The sequence below is a fragment of the Panicum hallii genome, chromosome 9 (genome assembly GCF_002211085.1).
Source record: "Panicum hallii strain FIL2 chromosome 9, PHallii_v3.1, whole genome shotgun sequence".
Lineage (NCBI taxonomy): Eukaryota > Viridiplantae > Streptophyta > Magnoliopsida > Poales > Poaceae > Panicum > Panicum hallii.
Genome location: NC_038050.1, coordinates 7,058,206 through 7,077,310, shown reverse-complemented (window position 1 = coordinate 7,077,310; position 19,105 = coordinate 7,058,206). Strand labels below are relative to the sequence as shown.

Sequence of the window (19,105 nt, the reverse complement as noted above, 5' to 3'; positions counted from 1 at the left end):
TATACCGTTTGAAATTTTCTCAACAACAAAGTAGCATATAAAAAAACTGTTTTGAAGATTTTCTTTTTGGAAAGTTGGGGAAAAAGTTTATTTAAGGCCCTAATCTGTCTGTGCAGACAACTACTTCTGGATAAGCTGTTTACTTAAAAGCTAAAAATACAATTTGTCATAGTAACAGCAAACTTGTATAAAGCACGTGAAAATTCTCAAGTAATCAAGCAGCTTGTTTCCTTTCTTGTCCTCATGGAAAAGAAAACAATACTCCTATTTATTTTTTCTTCGACATTGATTACCCCAACAAGCTTCTTTACTTGCACCAATGGTTCACTAGCGTGCTAATCAAGTTTTCACACCCATGATTAGAGTACTGTGAGGCCACGAAGTGAACAACTATATCCATGCATACATGATTTTTTTTTGTACCATCAAATGGAGTACTTTGATTGTTTGTTCTCCGGCCTTCGCATTTGCCCTGGGGACCAATGTTATCCATTAGAGAGACTGTTTCTTTAAAAATTGCAGAAAATCCAAGGGGCGCTAGTAGACTAGTACCGAAACTGATGAAAAATATGCACATGCCAGCATCCTCATGAAGCACAGTGCAAGATCGATGCCTCGTGTAATCGTTTCAATCGAATGCTCTTCAAAGTCTCCTGCTTTTGGTGTACTAATTTATATACTCGATGGTACTGTTATTTGATCTCTATTTGTAGCTTTGAAAGAGCAAATCATTGCATTCCATTGATTTGTTTGTTTTCTACTTCCAGGTTTTGTTTCAGTTCGCCAGTGTCTGCAAAGTTCAGAGATGAGCTCTAATGATCCTTAGGCCCTCTTTCTCATGTTTCTCGAATGATCTAGGAATTCCGATGATGTATGGTCCCAAATGGTTGCCAGTTCTTCTCTCTTTCCGAATGAAAAATGATTCCCAGGCATCCCTTGAACAAAAATTACTCTTCTACTTGGAGATCCGATAGCAGATAGATCAGGAAACAACACGTACCAAGGGGGGAAAACAGAGAAAGAACAGCACATTACGTTTTACTTCGAGTCACTACTGAGTACTGACGCTGGTGGTGCTCATGGAGGCGTTCCACGAGCTGACGCTGAAGCGGAAGGGCGCCGAGGACCGCTCCGGATCCTCGCTCTCCTGCAGCGCGACCATTGCTGCGAGGAACACGCTCGCCAGCAAGACGTTGGGCACTTGGGCTCGAACCCAACCCGGCCAATGCTAGCGCCACCACCGCCGAACGCCGAACAGGCACGGACTGAGCGCGCTCACCGGCAGAGCCAACTTGTTCGGCGGGTACCCGGCGCGGCGCGGCCGCCAGGAATTGCGCGAGCCCCGCGACGGCGTCGCGCTGGGCATTTCATCGAGCAGAGCAGGCGGCGGCCGTTGCGGCGGACGCGCGCGGCGAGAGCCGTTAGGCGAGGAGTCCTGGCTTGAGGAGCGCCGCGTGGAGGGAGACGGCGAGAGGGGGGGGGGGGGGTTGGCGGTCGGCCGGTGGCCGCGCTGCAACGGGGGAGCGCGGCATAGGACTAGCAACGCACACGAGGCTAGGTGAAAGGGATGGGGAGCAGCAAGGGCAAATGAAGAGAGGAGGGGACGGCAGGCTTTCTGCTTGCACGACTGGCTGGGGGTCCAGTCCGTCGCCGGCGGCGGAAGGAAATGGGAGCCAGTGTGTCGCCGGCGGCGGAAGGGAAAGGGGGGCCACGGCCCACGGACTTGGGAGAGCGTAGAAGACATCTGAAACGAGGGGTTAATTTGAAAAGGATGGACCGCAAATAGGGGTTATTATGTAAATATTCGGATCGCGGATAGTAATCGCGATCCGAAATAGGGGGTTTATGTAAATATTTGGATCGCGGGTAGTAATCGCGATCCTAAATAGGGGGTTTTCTGTAAATATTTGGTCTGTGAAGAGAAACTGCGATCCAAATTAGGGGTCCATACGTAAAATAAAATTTTGCAGCGGTCCACCGGCCGACGAGTCGGAGTTGTTCGATGCCACCGCCGTCGACCGCTCCCGCTGCCTACTCTCATGGGGGCGGAGCCGCCCTCTAGATGGTACCTACCCGCGCGCTCGCACCCTCATGCTCCGGCAGCCCCTGCCCCTCACTTTCTGCTGAGCCACAGGCGTCGGCCACCATGGATTGCCGAGGACAAGCGAGCTGCGAGCGTGAGAAAGAAGAAGATGTGCGGCTGCGCTGATGGTGTTGCCGAGGCAGCTGAGCAGCAGCCAATAGGTGTAGGCCCAAGTGTACCAACGAATTAGACTGATCCAAATCACAGACTCGATGGAATCGATCCCAAATTCTCCGTCGAACTCCTCCTGTCCGACGTACGGTGCTCCCCACACTTGCGGAGGTGCCGGCGCCGGCGTGCGTACGATGCAGCGGCCGGGGGGCGAGCGGCGAGCGCGCGAGCAAGAGCGGCTGCCGGCGGCGCGGAGGAATGGAGCAGGAGCAGGCGAGTCGCAAGCGGCAGCATGGGGGCGTGCCGTGCGGAGCCGCCGAGCTAGAGCGATCCGCGAGGCGGCGGCGGCTTGATATTGATAAAGTTGAGCAAATGTTTCAAGCCATCAGAAACCGAAGAATAAACTTGCCAAACATCCCTAGACGTTTTTTATTTTATTACTAGATAATTGATCTTTATACAAGTTACATGTTCATCTAGTAGCCTTCTCTCCTACTACACTAGCGCCAGATGTTTCTTCAGCTGTTAGATGTCACCCTCCACCTCTTTGCTTGGCGCTCGCACATGGCAACAGGCGCACAGCAGCAGGGCGACAGCAATGGCAGATCGGCGATGGGAGCATGCGTGTATCCATCCGACGACGACTGCGAGACCGGAACCCTAACCGACTAAAATAAGCCCGCGGCCCGTGAACGCAACAAAACGTTTTATTCTCCCGCCGAAGGAACCATCCCAAAGAGGGGCACCGGCACGGCGGCGCACCCCACCGTTTGTGCGCGGGCCGCGCTGGCTCAGCCGGTGGTGCATGCACAGGGCACAGGCAGAGCGCGCGCGGCGTCTCTTGTCCCCGCCGTGCGCTGTCAACTGGCGCGCCCGTGAGCTAGCCAAAAAGGCCCCGGGCAGGTCACGGGACGAATAAAACCAAGCGCGCGCCCGCCACCGCGCCACCCCGCCCCATCTTTCTTCGCTCACCTTCCCCGCTCCTGCCCGTCTTCTCTTCTCTTCAGTGCCCCCTCTAAATCAGCGCCAGCCCCAGCCGCAACTGCAATCGGGATCAGTTCGCTGCCCCTAGATAACCTCGTCTCGCCAAGGACGGCGGCCCGCGGCGTCACGAGGAGAGCGTGCGCGCGGCGGGGATTTTTGTAGAGGTTCCGGGAGGATGGCGCGCGGCGGCTCCTGGCGGCGGCTCGCGGTGGCCAGCGTCCTCGTCGCCGTCTGCGCGGCCGCCCTCGCGCCGCCCGCCGCCGCGCTCGACATCGGCATCCAGTCCGCCGGCGACGGCGTGGTACGTACACGCAGACCAAACCATGGATTAGCAGCACACAGTACCATAATTATCTCTCGTTAATTGTGCTCTTTGATTTGTTCCGCGCGCGCGCGTGCAGAGCAAGCAGCAGGCGTGCAGCCGCACGTGCGAGTCGGACCACTGCACGAGTACGCACCACCATACCACAATTAACCCCGTCTCCCTATATTATTTCCCAGCTTTCTCAATTAAGCTAAGAGCGTTCGGCATGATCTCCTGCCACTCATCAACTGCGTTCGTGCTGCACAGCGCCGCCGTTCCTGCGCTACGGCAAGTACTGCGGCATCCTCTACAGCGGCTGCCCCGGCGAGGCGCCGTGCGACGCGCTCGACGCCTGCTGCATGCACCACGACAACTGCGTCCAGGCGAAGAGTACGTCGTTCACCTGCTTGCCACACTTACCTTCCACTTCCAGCAATCGAAATCAGCTCAGCTCAATTGGTAGCTCGCTCCGGGTCCTAGATCATCCTCTCAACTCAACGACACGCGCATGTGTACGCAGAGGACTACCTGAGCACGGGGTGCAACGAGGCGCTGCTGGACTGCCTGGCGAGGCTGCGGGAGGGCACGTCCACGTTCGAGGGGAACAAGTGCATGATCGACGAGGTCATCGACGTGATCTCGCTCGTCATCGAGGCCGCCGTCGTCGCCGGCAGGGTGCTGCACAAGCCGTAGCGCACGCGGAGGCGGAGGCCGTTGCTTGCTTGCGCGGTTGGTGGGTGGTACATCTTTTGCGTGCTCGGTGTAGGGTGGTGCCGTGGTGGTGGTGTCCTGGCCGGTTGCTGGCCGGGGGCCCGGGGTGCGTCGGCTCACATGGCGGCTTGTGTCGCGTACTACCTAGTGGCTGCCAGCCCGGCCAAAACTTACGACAAGGTATATGGAGATAAAAAAAAAAGTGAAAACTTGGGTTGGGTGTTTTTGGCTTAATCTTAGCTCATCCGTGTGTCACTACCACTGTGTTACTGTATAAGTATAAAGAAAGTTTGCTCGTGCTGGTTTTGGTTTTATGATCTGCGTTCTATTACTCCGCACAAGTGTATGCAACACGCCTTGTTGGGAATAGATGTATGCAGCGTCCTTTGCTCGGATCATGTGATGGCAGAACCTTGATTTGCATTGCGATCTTGGTCGTGTACTGCTGCCAGGTCGATCTTGATCGTGCAATTTGTTTGCTTCTTGAGAGAGGGCATCTGCGCCCACTGAAATACTTAGCCGGGTGATACACTGATACTCATCTCAGAGCAATATACAGATCACGTCCACGCAACGATGTGAACCGTCATTCATTCGGATGCAAACAGATACTGGGAGTTCCTTCCTAGCCTCATAGGCTTAGGTGTGGCCGAAGCTACAAAGCTGATACGACGGCGAAGAACAAAATTAAGCAGGGCAATCGAACCAGAAAACTGAAGTAAGATGGCTTCCTTTTCGCATTTCCTTTGTCAAATACAGACGCATCAGCATTCAGTGATCAACTGAAAAGTGAGCTTGTGCTGCTCGCTAATATTGATTTGGACATTTATTGCACGTTAAGTATGATATCCCCATGACAGCACGGTAGCAAGGAAGAGTATTTACATGTTTGAAGGTGAAAGGAAAACAGCATGGTTCGGCAGGATACCCCAATTTTATTGCAACAAAGATACACGATCCACGAATCACTTGCTGTGAATCTCTGTTTTTTTACTGCACTACTGGTAAGTGGTACCTGGATTGGCTAAGATACATAAAGCGGTTCTGGGGCAGTGTTCCTCTGTATCCTGATAAAAAAAAAACCCAAAGCAAACTTGTTAGTAAAATGAGGGAAATACAAAAACTATTGCTAACAATCAATGTGCATCATTGTCGCCTGGATAAGAAGTAAATGTTCAGCAATGCTCAGAAACTCATAGTTGCCCAGTTTCATATTTAATGATGAGTGTACCATCACGATGAAACACCACCTAATTCTCCCCTGTAATAAACTCTTACCACTATTATCGACTCATCCAAGGGCAACATTGTAAACTGAAACAACATACTATCAATCTATGTCTTAGTGAGATATGCAGCAACACAAATGAACAGATGGCAGCTAGTATCCAGATCATAAATTATTTTGTTTTTTCTATGCGAGTAACCAAAGCGCTAATATGTTTTGGGTTACCGCAAAATGCAAATTATCATTCAAATGTACCAATGACAGACAATGATGCTGTTGCCAGTAGCTTGATTTAGGAGGAAAACAGTGCTGGCCATGTCCAATACAAGCTTGAAGACTGAATAAGACTTGTATATAAGCATTTCCAAATTCCAATGCTGATAGTCAATTAAGTCAAGATCTTCTAGAGCTAACCGATTTTTCTTTTAAAAAAAAAGTATAGTAAAGAAGCACTCCTCATAGTTCTTATGAACTAACCAGTTGTCCTTGGACCATTCACATCCTTCAGTATCAACTACATGAAAGCTGAAAGCATGTCTTGATGCTGGAGAAAGATTCTCAAAGCTGTACAAGAGAAGTTAAAACACATTATTAAAAAGCTGAAACAGTACATCACAACTAGGAAGGAGTATAGTAATATAAAGAAGAATTCCACCTCTGATGTATAAGATCACCATGTATAACCACCAAAGCCCCTGATTTTACTTCCAGCGGCACAAATTCTTTCTGATCATAGGATGGGGAAGGGCGATCAAAATGAGTACCATTTTCATCTCTGATCATTCGCCTTACCAGACCCTCTGACACAAAACATTGAAGATAACAAAACATTAGACAGTTCCACTTTCTAAAAGAAGATTTTTGGCATAAAGTAATAATTGGGTAAAAGGCATACTTTTATGTGATCCTGGAATTGCCCACAGGCAACCATTTTTAATTGTTGCATCTTCAAGTGCAAGCCACAACCCTGTGCATGTTCTAGGTTCCGTGTAAAGGAATGTACTATCCTGGTGCGGCACCACCTCACCACCAATACCTGGTTGCTACAGAAAAGAAAATACCCAAAGAGGGAACCAATAAATTGGATATCATGTCAAAATAAAAAGAGTAGAGCGTGCAAAATCTACCTTGAAGATGTACATAGATTGCATAACTGCAGGCCTCCTGTAGCCTAGAGAAGAGAACAAGCTAGCAATACTCTTCGAGAAAGAAAACTTTTTGAACACAGGGTCAAGTTCATGTAATGCTGCATATCATACAAGATGGTGAAAGTTAGAAATCTAGAAGCCATATTATCCATGCATTCCTTCTTGAATGGCTTACAAAATACATTAACAACATGGAAGATAGTAACTACTTTAAAGTGGGAGAAGCTATATTGTAACTCTAAGTCACAAAACAAATTGAACCACAGATGTTTAATTCAACCTAGTATAGATTACAGGAACTGCAAACAACAAAATTAATGGCAACTCTAAAGAGGTAGGTTCACGATAAAGATAACATAATGGAATGAAAATAAATGCAGCAGCTTGTTACATTATGCTTTCTCATTGAATCTGATTGTACCGAGTACATACTTACCATGCCCAACTTTATTAATTGAAAGTTCTTTTGCCTGTTTCAAGCATCCATCATCTCCATAAGCCTTTTCTGTGAGTGAAATAGTGTGAAATTAAAAAAATAAGGTCCTTAATCATATTAAAAACAAAAAAAGATGCTAGTAAAATTTCACTATCCAAGTCAAACTCGTAAAGGACAGGAAGAAGTAGAGCAATAACAGAACCAGTAGTAACATAGTTACAATAAAAAGGCCTTTTTTATTTAAACAAACTAACACGAGCAACATAACCTATAAACAGTAGTTCCTAGTTCACAAAATAGAATAGTGCCTCATCCCAACAAGCCAGATGCGAAATAAATCACATACCCTCAAAGAAGAATGAGATATTCTCTGCGCTCTTGAAGAAATAGTCATCCTTTAACTGTGGCTGCAGTGAAAAACAACATACGGAATCATTCTCGATCTGGGCTAATACATTCCAATTGCTAGTTACAAACTGCGACACACATAATTAGTTGGGGCTTGCAATGCCAGAGATCGTAAGACAAACATTCGCACAATTCAAATCTTTTTCGAGACCGTGCTTAGCACGTTTTTCATTAAGAGGAAGCGCGCAATTCAAATCTAGCAATGCAATTTTTAAAGAGACCTGAGAGTTGTATATGCTACGCGCCTATTAAGTTTGTTATATGGAGAAGGAAATCAGACGAAGGAAGGTAGGATTCGAAACCATCCCCATCGAGGCGTACATGGTCCTTGGTGGAGAAGACACTGGTACTGGCGCCGTCGAACCCGGCGACGAGCTCGGCCATGCGGTCCCGCATCTCCCGCACCTCCTCCGCGCTCGAGAACAAGTCCATCACGAGGTACCCTGGAACCAAGCAACGCGATTACGAGTTAGGGTTCCCGCTTCAATACGATACGAGCAGCGTCATTCGCCTCCGATTGCCGGGGGACCAGCAGAGCGAGGTCGAGGAAATAGGCCTGAGAGAGCGGCCGGCGCGCTCACCATTGGTCTCGAAGAAACTGAGCTGGTCGGCGGTGAGGCTACCGGCCGGCGGCATGGCGGCGGGTGGAGGCGGACGGGAGGGGAGGAGAGAAGGTTGACCGGAACAGTAGAGTGACGGATACGGAACTTCTTCGCCCGACGATTATTGCTAACTGCGTTTTGTCTGCCGGGAGGCGGTTCCCTGGAGCGATTTGATCGTCCCGTGAAGATCTGGCGCGGCGGCAGGCGTTGGATAGGAGATGTGAGATTTTGCTCCATCCTCTTGGTTAGGAAGGAAATTAGTTTTAAATTTCCGTAGAAAAAATACCCTGGTAAAATTTGCCGTACTAAATTTCTAGTTTGAATCTTAAAAGCTCCTGCCTGTTTTTGTGGCATAGGAAATGACTGAGGCTTCTGAATTCATCATCTGTTTTAGCCGTACTAATTAATAAGCTTTTAAAAAATTGGCTTTTAATTGACTATTATAGCAGCCTTTTCCAGTATTTCTTTAGCTCCCCTCTGGATCCGTGGCTACCTATGTTGCTGGCGCAATTGAAGTTTATTTTCCTTTTATAATCGAGGTAAAAGTTGTTTTCAATTAGAAGAAGAGTACACTTCTGGTAGTCAATGCATCATGTGGATCATCATCCAACTAATAAATATTTATTTCTATATGCATCCACACATACACGAATTCACAGAGAAATAAGCAACAACTTCGTCACAAAGAATTGAATAGGTCGGCAACATTCTCCATTTTTATTGCAAGAAAGATAAGTGACTAAAACCATCAGATGATCAAAAATGACTTGCTTCCTGGAAGCCTGAAAGTCACTTCTACTGCCACACTGCTCATTCAACTAGAAACGTAAATTGCTTCAGGGGCAGTTTTCCTTTTTATCCTGAGAATATAATAAACATAAAGAAAGCTTGTTAGGAGAATGAGGAAAATCGGACCATTCACATCCTTCGGTATAAAAAATCTCGTCACGAACTAACCAGTTCCCCTTAGACCATTCACATCCTTCGGTATCAACTAGATGCAAGACGAATGCGTGTCTTGACGTTGGAGAAAGATTCTCAGCGCTATAGACAATAAGCTAAAATAAGTTACTAGATAGAAAATGAAAAGATAAATCATAACTTGGAAACAAATGTGATATAAAAAAAATCATAACTTCACCTTTTATGTACAAGATTTCCATGTATTACCACCAAACTCCCTGATTTTACTTCCAATGGTACAAATTCTTTGTGATCATAGGATGGGGTAGGGCGGTCAAAATAAGTACCATTTTCGTCTTTGATCATTCGTATTTTCAGACTATCTGATGCAAAATAGTAAAGATAGCAAAATGTCACATGGCCTAGCTTTTCAAAAGAAGAATTTTAGCATAACTACACACACGAACGAAAGAAATACTTTTATGTGATCTTGGAATTGCCCATAGGCAACCATTGTTGACAGTTGCATCTTCAAGTGCAAACCACAAACCCGTACATGATGGAGGTTCTGTGTGTATGTATGTATGTATTATCTTGATGTGGTATTGCCTCGCTACCAACACCTGGTAGCTAAAAAGAAAAAATAACCAATAAGAATAAAATAAAATCATAGAACATGCTCTGATAATAATAAATTAGGATATGCAAAGTCTACCTTAAAGATGTATCTAGATTGAACAATTGCAGGTCTCTTATATCTCAAAGAAGGGAATATACTTGAGATATTCTCTGAGAAAGAAAACTTTTTGAACACAGGATCATGTTCGTGTAAAGCTGCATGGCAAAAATAACATGGTGAGGATTAGATGTCTTGGATACTAGTTTCAAATAATGCTAAATTTGCTCCTTGCCGAAGATGGCTTAAAAACCCATTAATGGGATAGAAGATAATTGTTGCTTTAAAGAAAAATGTAGTAGTGATTGCAAAACTAGTCTGGACGATGTGATGTAGTGGTTGCGATGCGTTACTAGCACCCACCAACCCCAGGTTTGACTCCTCACGTGAGGAGGAAAAAAAATCCTTATCACTGTGTAGTGAAAATATATGGTATGTCCTGATAGTCTGTGGCACATTCTGGTACCTAGGGTTATAAGAATTTTTTCCAGTACCGTGGACGAGTTGTTTCATTTTAGTGCAACATCCACGAGAGGTCTTTCCCCTAGGTCTGAGTTTTTTTAAAAAAATAAATTTGGACATATTGAAGATATAAGCAACTTGTCACTATTCTAAATTATATGTTTTTTAAAAAATAAATTTGGACATATTGAAGATATAAGCAACTTGTCACTATTCTAAATTATATGTTTTTTTAAAAAATAAATTTGGACATATTGAAGATATAAGCAACTTGTCACTATTCTAAATTATATGTTCATGGTACCACAAAATACTATATAAAAGACAATTCTAAAGTTAGACATTCAAATCAGAATAACATCAATATCCTATAGCTATAACCTCCTCCACATTCATATGTAACAACAGCCCAGATGTATAATATTAATCATAAAACAAGATGTCTCCATTCCATTTATGACAAAACACTTCTTAGTACTGGAAATAGAATACATAGATGAGTATGAAACTGAATTAGTGGGAAGAAAGGTAGATATTTGTATTGTATATCGACTATTTGCATTTCCAGAACCTTAATATGTATATAAAGATAACATTGCTAAGACCAATAGATAAACGTAGGCAAGACAGGCAGACAAGAAAGGCTTAATGGCTAGTTGTGACCGCAACAGTTACGTCCTTACCATGCCCAACGAATCTAATTGAAAGTTCCTTTGGCTGCTTCAAGCATCCATCATCTCCAAATGCTTTATCTACGGATGAAATAGCAGGAACAAGTAAGACCATCAAACTTCCCGAGATCAAAATATCCTCAGTCAGAAAACATTAATCTCGAGATATGGCATAGCAATACCAAAGCTAGCAATTAAACTAATACACTAGAAAATCCCTCTCCTCCCTTTTTTATGAACTAATAAAACAAAGGAACTGTAACTCATTCCTACAAGTCAAATAGAGGGGGGGGGGGGGGGGGGATTTGATACCCTCATAGAAGAACGAGATGTTCTCGGCGCTGTTAAAGTAGTAGTCATCCATTTCCATCCGCTGCAAGAAAAGATTAAGATACCAAACCATTTTGTCAAGTTGAATAACATAAGCTTCAAGATTATTCTGCAAGTCGCTTGCTCTTTGCCATGCATATTTTGAACTTGTGATGCCACTTATATAGATTTGAAGCTAGTTCTGTAAAAATAAAACAGGTCTGAAGCTAAATTATATTAAATATGCATACACGCAGTTTGCTACCTGCAACTCAGGTTTAGCAATGCAATTTTGAAAGCAGCAGAGTGCTGTGTACTCTACAGTCTACACGCGCAGAACTTGGTGTTGGGAAATGAAACAGCGGAAGCAAGGCAGGGATGGAGATAGATGATCTCCTACGTGATGCTGCGTGCCGTCGGCGCCGCCGTCGTCTAACCCCGCGATGAGCTCGGCCATGCGGTCCCGCAGCGCCTGCACATCCTCCTCGCCCGAGAACGGCTCCAGCACGAGGTAACCTGCGAGAAACCGATGAGATCCCGGAAAAGATTAAGATTTGGAGTGTGGATCACTTCAGTAAGGGCGCTGCGCTGCACAGCATTCGCCAGCCCATGCATCACTTCGGTCTTCGGTCTTCGGTCTTCGGTCTTCGTCTCCGGCTGCAGCCTGCAGGAGAGAGAGCTGGAGGCTGGAGCGAATGCGGAGGCTCACCGTTGGCATCGAAGAAGCTGAGCTGCTCGGCGGTGAGGCTACCGGCCGGCGGCATGGCTGCGCGCGGAGGTGGGAGTGGTGGAGGACTGGAGGTACTATCCAGGAGGTACTATCCAAGAAGGGTTGACTCGCTGGAGGAGACGGTGATGCGGATCTGCTTCTGCCTGCTGCGCCGTGATCATCAAGTTCTATACTACGTCGGGAAGGGAACCGCCACGATGTGAGGAGAGGAGTGCGAAGGCGCAGGCTGCTCCGTGGTGCCCGTGGGCTGTGGCTGCATGAATCTGCATCCGACGGTCATGGTCAACCTCAACCAGCATGCACGTTCTCTAAAGATTATTCGATTGATCCACTGGCATAGCTCAGCAAGTCCCAAACAATGTTGATGTTGATGTTTTATTCAAACAAAAATGTTCATGTTGATGCTGCGAATCTCGAGGTCCCATCTTGGGTCGAGATCATGTTAAGGTATTGCTAACAAGTTGCGCAGAACGCAGACGCAGGGGCCGGCGAGCGGGCCGGAGGAGCACGAGGATGATAAAACAACACGGTTCCTAGCTTCTTCTGTTCCCTCAGCGGCTCATCCTCGCGCACTGTCATCCAGCTGCTGCTGCTGCTGCTAGTTCAGAGCTGAGACCGTGAGACGTGCCAAAGCCGCCGACCGAGAGCATGCGTTCCGGAGTCCCTGCTTTCGATCTACTCCTGAGGCCGTGAGGTTGCAGTCACCTAAGGTGGCTGAGTATGAACGTAAGTGGGTATATTTTTTCTGTCAGCTAATTAATTACGATGGCATGTCACTTTAGTTTATTTATTCTTCCAAATTATTTATGCAGAATATAATTTTATTTTATTTTATCAACTTTTCAAATCGATCTAACGATTCAAAATATATATAACTTGCATCCCTGTACGTGAGCATTCGGCGAGCAGATCAATGCAGAAAGGTAACGCTGGTTGCGGCTTTGACTCCACTGCACTGAGTATAGCCTGATGGCCCCCGGATCATGTAGGCCGTTTGGAGAGACCACACATACTAGCTTTCTTTTCCCCTCTCGTTTTCTTTTTGCAGAGGAAAAAATATTATCACTGGCAGTAATGATCTATATATTGTAGATTGATAGAGCTGGGGTCGACACTTGTTAATAAGAAGCACTGATCGGCGTCCGGCATCGGCCGACCCCACGCAGACCATTGCTCGGGTCTTCAGGACGGAGAAATTAAACACACAGAGGACAAGTGTGGCTGAAAGAGGCCCATAAGTCTAAATTTCTAGCACATCCATATGGATTGGACCTGGGATGGGCTATCCCAAAAGGGCCCTTTTTTTTGGAAATGAAAGGGTCCGTTTGTCTTATCAGAATAAAATTGCTCGTTGATGAGAACGGGCTTAAATCCCTGATGGGCCGGTGCGAAATTTGCTCGGCCCAATCGACCAGCTTAGAAAGTACGCTAAAAACAACCAAACCACCCCAAATCGACGCGCGTGAGGAGTAAGCAACTCCTCGATCCCAAAATCGGCAACCGCCCCGCGACCGTCTCTCCGCCGCCGCCCCTCGCCGGGATCCCCCCAATATAAGCCCCCACCCACCCCTCCCCTCCGCTCCCCCCGCACGTCGTCACGCGCGATCGCCATGGCGGACTGGACGGGGCTCCACGAGGACCTGCTCGACCTCGTCGTCGTGCGCCTCCCGTCCTTCGACCTCCTCCGCTTCCGCGCCGTCTGCGCCTCCTGGCGCGCCGCCGTCGCCGCCTTCACCGCCCGCCGCGGCCAGCCGCAGCCCGACCGACCATGGCTGCTCCTCCCCACAGATGTCGCCGCCGACCACGACGACGGCCGCCTGCTCGTGTGCCGCGACCGCGAGGTCCCCGTGGCCACCCTCCCCACGCGCCTCGGCCGCGTGACCTCGCGCCGGTTCGTGCCACTCGGCTCCGCGCGCGGCGCTATCGTGGCCGCGGACGACCTCGGCGAGATGCACCTGCTCGACCCCGTAACTGGCGTGCGAAGGCCGCTCCCGCCCGTCGCCACGCTCCCGCTCGTCGCCCGCGTCGAGGGCCTCCAGGTCCACCACCGCGGCGGCGGCGTCGCCCCCGTGGACGCCCTGATCCAGAAGGCCGTCCCGGTGCCCACCCCGGGCGGCGGGGTCATGGTGCTCGCCATCTACCGGCAGCTGCACCACCGCAACCAGTGGGCCACGGCGCGTCCTGGCGACCGCTCGTGGAAGTCCGTGGCGCCGACCAGCATCCCCGCCGTGGTCGACGTGGTGGTCCACCGGGGCCAGCTCTACGCCAACACGCGGTACGGGATGATGTACGTGTTCCCGGAGCTCCACCGGCTGGGGTCGGCGTCCCCCGAGATCATCCCCTCCGTGACGCGGCGCCCGAGCGCGTACGTGGAGCGCAGCTTCCTGGTGGCGTCCCCCCGCGGCGAGCTGATGCAGGTGGAGCTGCTCCGCCCCGTGGCGGCGGCGGGCGGGGAGGGGTTCGTGGTGCGCGTGCTGGACGAGTGCGGCGAGACGTGGGAGGAGACGGAGGACATCGGCGACGCTGCGGTGCTCGTGGACGCGGCGGGCGCCGTGTCCGCGTCCACCGCAGAGTGCCCCACGCTGCGGCCCAACACGGTGTACTTCGCCGTGGACCTCGAGGGGGAGACGCGGGTGTGGGCGTACAGCCTCGCGGGCAAGCACAAGCGGATCGAGGTCGTGGAGGCGCTCCCGACCGCGGACGGGTACAGGCCGCCGTGCTTCTGGTTCGCGCCGGTGTACTCGCAGCCGTGACACGCGAGTCGGTCGTGATGCGTGCGAGTCCCGTTTGCTTGCTGCATTATTTGCATCCGAGCCATGTGGGTAATGGACCGGTATTACTAGGTGTTGGTAACGGGATGATTCGTCGACGAGTTCGTTGCGGTGCATCTTGCGTCTGTCTGTCAGGAGCATGGCGTTGCCGCATCATCTGGACCGAGCACGCTACTCTTTCGTGTCTGTGTTCTTCAGGCTTCCTCAGCTTCGCCTGTTGATGCTTCCATCAATGTGTCAGTATGTGCATACAGTACCTGTCTGCTAACGTTCCATCAATTTAGTGGTACAATTTAATTTCTTTCTGCCTGACTAAGGACAAATAGATTCGTACAATACTAAACGGACCCTTTGACAACCAGATAAGACTTCTGAAAATTTCCTATGTTAACACTGTTCATCAATCATCAGCGATTGCAAGATTGCCGACTTCTTAGGATGTCAGTAACTTGATATGGTGGGCTGAAATGTCCTCTTCGTCTTACAAGTTGTACAAGATGGTGTGAGATTAACTGAAATACGTTTCTATGAGAGTGTTTGAATCGCTTAAATTGACCATGAAGAGGAGGGGGTGATCTCGTTCTCCAAACAATCTCCGGAGATACTACGGCGTGCAAGATTGTCTTGGTGGCCTGGTGGGTGACGGCACTTCACTTCCCTCTGTTCTCCTTTCCTTGCTCCCCGCGCCTTTCGCTTTGGGCCAAGCATTTGCATAGCCCGCGGCGCAAGTATTCGCGCGGTCGCACAGCGGAGCTGGTCCAGTCCAACACCGGCCTCCCTGTCTCAACCCTGGCCACAAGCGCTCCCGGGGCTGTGGCGATGACTCCCAGTCCCACCGGCCTCCGCCGCATCGGCCGGCGACCAAACCAACCCCGCTAAATACTCGCCCGCTACAGCTCTCTCCTCGCAATTTAACGTGCCTCCATTACCGCGAGCTGCGTCGAGGTGGTTCGAGGAGAAGAGAAACAGAGCTCGCGGGGGCCATGGGGACCGTGCTGGATTCGCACTTCCTGGCGCTCACCGCCATCGTCACCGTAAGCGCGCCCCACTTCCCCCCCTCGCTCCATCCCTCTCGTCTCCGTTGAGCAGATTCTGGAGCGCGGGGTTCGGTTCTCGGTGAGGTTTTATTGACCCCTTGTTCCCTTCTCGGTGGTGGTGCCTGTAGGTGGGGTACCAGCTGCTGTTCTTCATCGTCACGGCTCTCCTCCGGTTCGACAAGGTCACCGATTTCGCAGGTAACTGCCTTCAGCCCGCTCTCGCCCAATTGAGACTGGATCGCTGGAAAGGGTTGCCATGGCTGCCCTTAGTACTAGTAAGGCGCAATTGCTAGCATAATTCCAGCGAGGAACCTAAATTTAGTTCTTTGATGCTGATGCTTGAAGAATAATTTTTTGGTAGTGATTAGTTTTCCTTGGGACTTGGGAGTTCAGTTTGGATGACCGTTACCAGGTTTGGTCATTGACACTTGACAGTTTGTGTGGCCTCTGTTGGCCCAACAGTCCAACTGCTGCCTCCTGTGGCGGATCACGACAAATAATAGTCTCTCCTGTACTATAGTATTCCTACTTGTTTCTGTGAGCTTACATGAGACCTTTCCTTTATTTTTTTTAAAAGGCAACCTTGCGTTCTGGACAATCTATCTGATAAACTTGGTTGTCTGTGTACCAGCCTCTGAGTTGACACAAGTTCTCCGTAGCATACTAGCTTTGTTCTTTTTTCTCCCCCACAATGATTAATGTTCCTCTTTCCAGGCAGTACAAATTTTATCATAATCGCCATCCTAACACTAGCTTTGAAGGGAGCATGGCATTTCCGTCAGGTAAATAGTTGTTCATGGTACATCTGTTCACTTCAATGTAACATAGTCAGGTTGGTTCTCTGGGAAAAGAAGGCCTTGAATTCATCAAAACTACTGCTGCCTTTTCTTTTATGCCTCGTTATCTTTTTTTTTCCGAGTGAACACTCGAAGAAAAAATCTGTGTGCCAACTGCCGGCAACAACTTTGCTACCAGTAGTTGACTTTATTGATTACATAAATTGGATTTACCTTTTCTTTATTGAATTTCTATCTCTAAGTGAAAATGTGAGTTACAGTAGCTGCGGCATGACCCGCATGGCAAAGCTGTTTCTTGGGAATGTTGACTTGCATTCTGTGTTTCTCTAGGTCATACATCTCTGGATTTACCGTGATCTCATTGATGTTTAGTTTGGAGATGGAGTGCACTGTGGTATCTGTAGCAATCTTGCATGGGTTAAAACTACCACTGCAGTATCAAATATAAAAATAACAAAGTTTATAAAGCTAGCAGAATCGCTTCATCACTTATGTTAAAATTAGATGCTGCAAATTCGACGATGTTTGTAAAGCTAGCTGAGTTGCTTTGCCCACTTACTTTAAAATTAGATGCATCGAATTTAACAATGTTTGTAAAGGTAACAGAATTGTCAGTTACGTTAAATTAGACTAGAAGAATTGCTTCATCACTTACATTAAACTTGGATGATGCAAATTTAACATTGTTTGTAAAGGTAGCAGAATTTCTTCATCAGTCGTAACTTACATTAAAATTAGAAAACTCAAATCTAATAATGTTGATCTGAATCCATTGAGATATGGTCATCACATCTTCATAGGAAAAAACAATATAGGTATGTTTCTGTTCCTATAAAATCTGAAAAAAAGAAAATGCTGGGACAGAGATGAGTATAAAGTCTCAAAATTAGCTTTGTTTCTTTTAGAAGGAAATGGAACAAAAGGATAGTACTCTGACATTGCAGTTGTTTCATTTTTTTGTGGTATCCTTTTGAAGGAAGAAATCATGATTATTTTAAATTTTTTGTTTATATAAGGGCTGATTTTTATTTCAGATCGTGCTGACAGTCCTTGTCGTAATCTGGGGCCTTCGCCTAGGACTGTTTTTATTGATGAGGTATGCTATTACATGACCTATATATAATCACCATCATGACAAAAAGCGTATCGATGCTGTTCAGTAAATTGCTAATGCTTCTCTTTCCTTGTAACGTCCAGGATTTTGCAATGGGGCGAAGACCGTCGGTTTGATAAAATGCGTGATAATTTGGGAAAATTAGCAGTTTTCTGGATTTTCCAGGTAACTTTTGCTACTTCTGTTCTGCTATTAGATCTGATCGCGCGTTTTCTCAAGAAAACTCACCAGGCCGGTTTTTTTACCGTTTGGGCAGGCTGTGTGGGTTTGGTCTGTCAGCTTGCCCGTCACTGTTGTGAATGCAAGTGACGGAAACCCCTCGATTGAAGCCAGGGATATAATTGGTTGGATAATGTGGTTGGTTGGGATATGCATAGAAGCAACAGCTGATCAGCAGAAGCTTGCGTTCAAGAATTCTGCAAGTAATAGGGGAAAGTGGTGTGACGTGGGAGTTTGGAAGTATTCTCGTCACCCGAATTACTTTGGGGAGGTTAGTTAATTCATGTATCCTCCCTGTCCTTGAATAGTCCAGTTGATTCAGTCAGTACTATATTGACTACAGTGAAAACTAGCTGTCCTTGAACAGCTACTTGTTAGTACTATCGTGTAGTGATCTCAATTCATATTGTTGTTTACATGCTAATGAATTTTGATTACATGTACAGAATTTCTACATATAACTTTTATGATGCCAATTTATTAATATACATATGTATAACAATTGAATTTAGTGCAGTTATTCCTTTGGTGGGGAGTATTTGTAGCATCAACCCCAGTTCTCTCAGGTGCTGAATGGCTTGTGATTTTGGGACCTATATTCCTGACACTTCTACTTCTTTTTGTCAGTGGAATCCCACTCCTTGAGGTTAGCAACTGTCTTTTCCGGCTTCAAATGACACAGCTAGTGCTTGCAAAATGCTAACGCATAACATCCTCCATATTGCTATTGTAAAGTCATCTGCTGATAAGCGCTATGGACAATTGGAGGAATACCGTGTATACAAGAACACTACAAGGTAGACATAAATCTCTCTCCAGAGTCCAACCACTGGTTTTCAGCAGCACAGATTAACTAATTCGCGTGTCGATTGTTCGCTGCAGCCCCCTTATCCCGTTGCCACCTGCTGTGTATGGAGCCCTGCCTGCGTGGTTCAAGCTCGCCTTCCTCCTTGAGCTCCCCCTCTACAATCCTGGCCCGGGAGGTGATCCTATCAGTTGAGTGAAGCATGCCAAATTGTTCTGCCGGTCCTCATCAGTGACAACCATGTATAGTACATACCTGCAGTCTATTTATGTTTCCTTTTTGTTTTTGACAGAACTACAGTAAGCCCATTGACTGGTCAGCCCTAGATTTATGCTGTTATTGTGTACGGGGCAATTATTTCCCATTCGCTTCCAAGGGATTACACTGAAGTTTATCCTTATTTATCACTTGTGGGGTAAAAGATTTCCCTTTTATGTCCCCTTGTCTCCATTTGCAGATCAGTAGATGATCATGCAGTGTGCATCTGCTAAATGCTTTTTTTAAGAGGAACTACAGTAGGCAAGAAGATGCTAGCCTGAACATTATATTAATGTGAAGTTGTTGCGTACTCCCTCCGCTCCAAAATGTTGTTTTAG

General features: G+C 47.6%; 4 protein-coding genes and 1 pseudogene across 4 annotated transcripts; 3 read left to right on the top strand and 2 right to left on the bottom strand.

Annotated features, from left to right (window-relative positions):
• Positions 1–3,155: 3,155 nt before the first annotated feature.
• Positions 3,156–4,320, top strand: LOC112877272 (phospholipase A2 homolog 3-like). The gene is made up of 4 exons (XM_025941516.1): positions 3,156–3,479; positions 3,580–3,628; positions 3,750–3,872; positions 4,003–4,320. Exons 1-4 carry the CDS (start codon positions 3,354–3,356, stop codon positions 4,173–4,175), a joined length of 471 nt encoding a protein of 156 aa, XP_025797301.1. The 5' UTR covers positions 3,156–3,353; the 3' UTR covers positions 4,176–4,320.
• A 648-nt stretch (positions 4,321–4,968) lies between these two features.
• On the bottom strand, positions 4,969–8,154 carry LOC112877271 (phytanoyl-CoA dioxygenase 1-like). The gene is made up of 9 exons (XM_025941515.1): positions 7,995–8,154; positions 7,735–7,856; positions 7,352–7,412; positions 7,006–7,074; positions 6,549–6,667; positions 6,317–6,464; positions 6,077–6,221; positions 5,899–5,985; positions 4,969–5,260 (listed from the first exon to the last, which is right to left on the bottom strand). Exons 1-9 carry the CDS (start codon positions 8,047–8,049, stop codon positions 5,218–5,220), a joined length of 849 nt encoding a protein of 282 aa, XP_025797300.1. The 5' UTR covers positions 8,050–8,154; the 3' UTR covers positions 4,969–5,217.
• A 473-nt stretch (positions 8,155–8,627) lies between these two features.
• On the bottom strand, positions 8,628–11,873 carry LOC112877437 (annotated as a pseudogene).
• Positions 11,874–13,091: 1,218 nt separating this feature from the next.
• On the top strand, positions 13,092–14,650 carry LOC112877529 (F-box protein SKIP23-like). The gene has a single exon (XM_025941850.1). It carries the CDS (start codon positions 13,377–13,379, stop codon positions 14,517–14,519), a length of 1,143 nt encoding a protein of 380 aa, XP_025797635.1. The 5' UTR covers positions 13,092–13,376; the 3' UTR covers positions 14,520–14,650.
• Positions 14,651–15,242: 592 nt separating this feature from the next.
• LOC112877530 lies at positions 15,243–18,948 on the top strand. Its single transcript, XM_025941851.1, has 10 exons — positions 15,243–15,571; positions 15,703–15,772; positions 16,289–16,356; positions 17,406–17,467; positions 17,569–17,650; positions 17,742–17,975; positions 18,222–18,350; positions 18,440–18,501; positions 18,587–18,699; positions 18,802–18,948. Exons 1-10 carry the CDS (start codon positions 15,521–15,523, stop codon positions 18,810–18,812), a joined length of 882 nt encoding a protein of 293 aa, XP_025797636.1. The 5' UTR covers positions 15,243–15,520; the 3' UTR covers positions 18,813–18,948.
• The last annotated feature ends 157 nt before the right edge of the window (positions 18,949–19,105 follow it).

Bases quoted from the DNA above. Each gene is read 5' to 3' on its own strand.
- LOC112877272 (XM_025941516.1), top strand. From the start codon at position 3,354: ATGGCGCGCGGCGGCTCCTGGCGGCGGCTCGCGGTGGCCAGCGTCCTC. The intron at 3,480-3,579 runs GTACGTACACGC...GCGCGCGTGCAG, and splicing joins AGTCCGCCGGCGACGGCGTG to AGCAAGCAGCAGGCGTGCAG. The intron at 3,873-4,002 runs GTACGTCGTTCA...ATGTGTACGCAG, and splicing joins CAACTGCGTCCAGGCGAAGA to AGGACTACCTGAGCACGGGG.
- LOC112877529 (XM_025941850.1), top strand. From the start codon at position 13,377: ATGGCGGACTGGACGGGGCTCCACGAGGACCTGCTCGACCTCGTCGTC.
- LOC112877530 (XM_025941851.1), top strand. From the start codon at position 15,521: ATGGGGACCGTGCTGGATTCGCACTTCCTGGCGCTCACCGCCATCGTC. The intron at 15,572-15,702 runs GTAAGCGCGCCC...TGGTGCCTGTAG, and splicing joins CGCTCACCGCCATCGTCACC to GTGGGGTACCAGCTGCTGTT. The intron at 16,357-17,405 runs GTAAATAGTTGT...TTTTTATTTCAG, and splicing joins GAGCATGGCATTTCCGTCAG to ATCGTGCTGACAGTCCTTGT.
- LOC112877271 (XM_025941515.1), bottom strand. From the start codon at position 8,049: ATGCCGCCGGCCGGTAGCCTCACCGCCGACCAGCTCAGTTTCTTCGAG. The intron at 7,857-7,994 runs GTGAGCGCGCCG...GCTTGGTTCCAG, and splicing joins CAGTTTCTTCGAGACCAATG to GGTACCTCGTGATGGACTTG. The intron at 5,261-5,898 runs GTTAGTTCATAA...TTTTTTTATCAG, and splicing joins GAATGGTCCAAGGACAACTG to GATACAGAGGAACACTGCCC.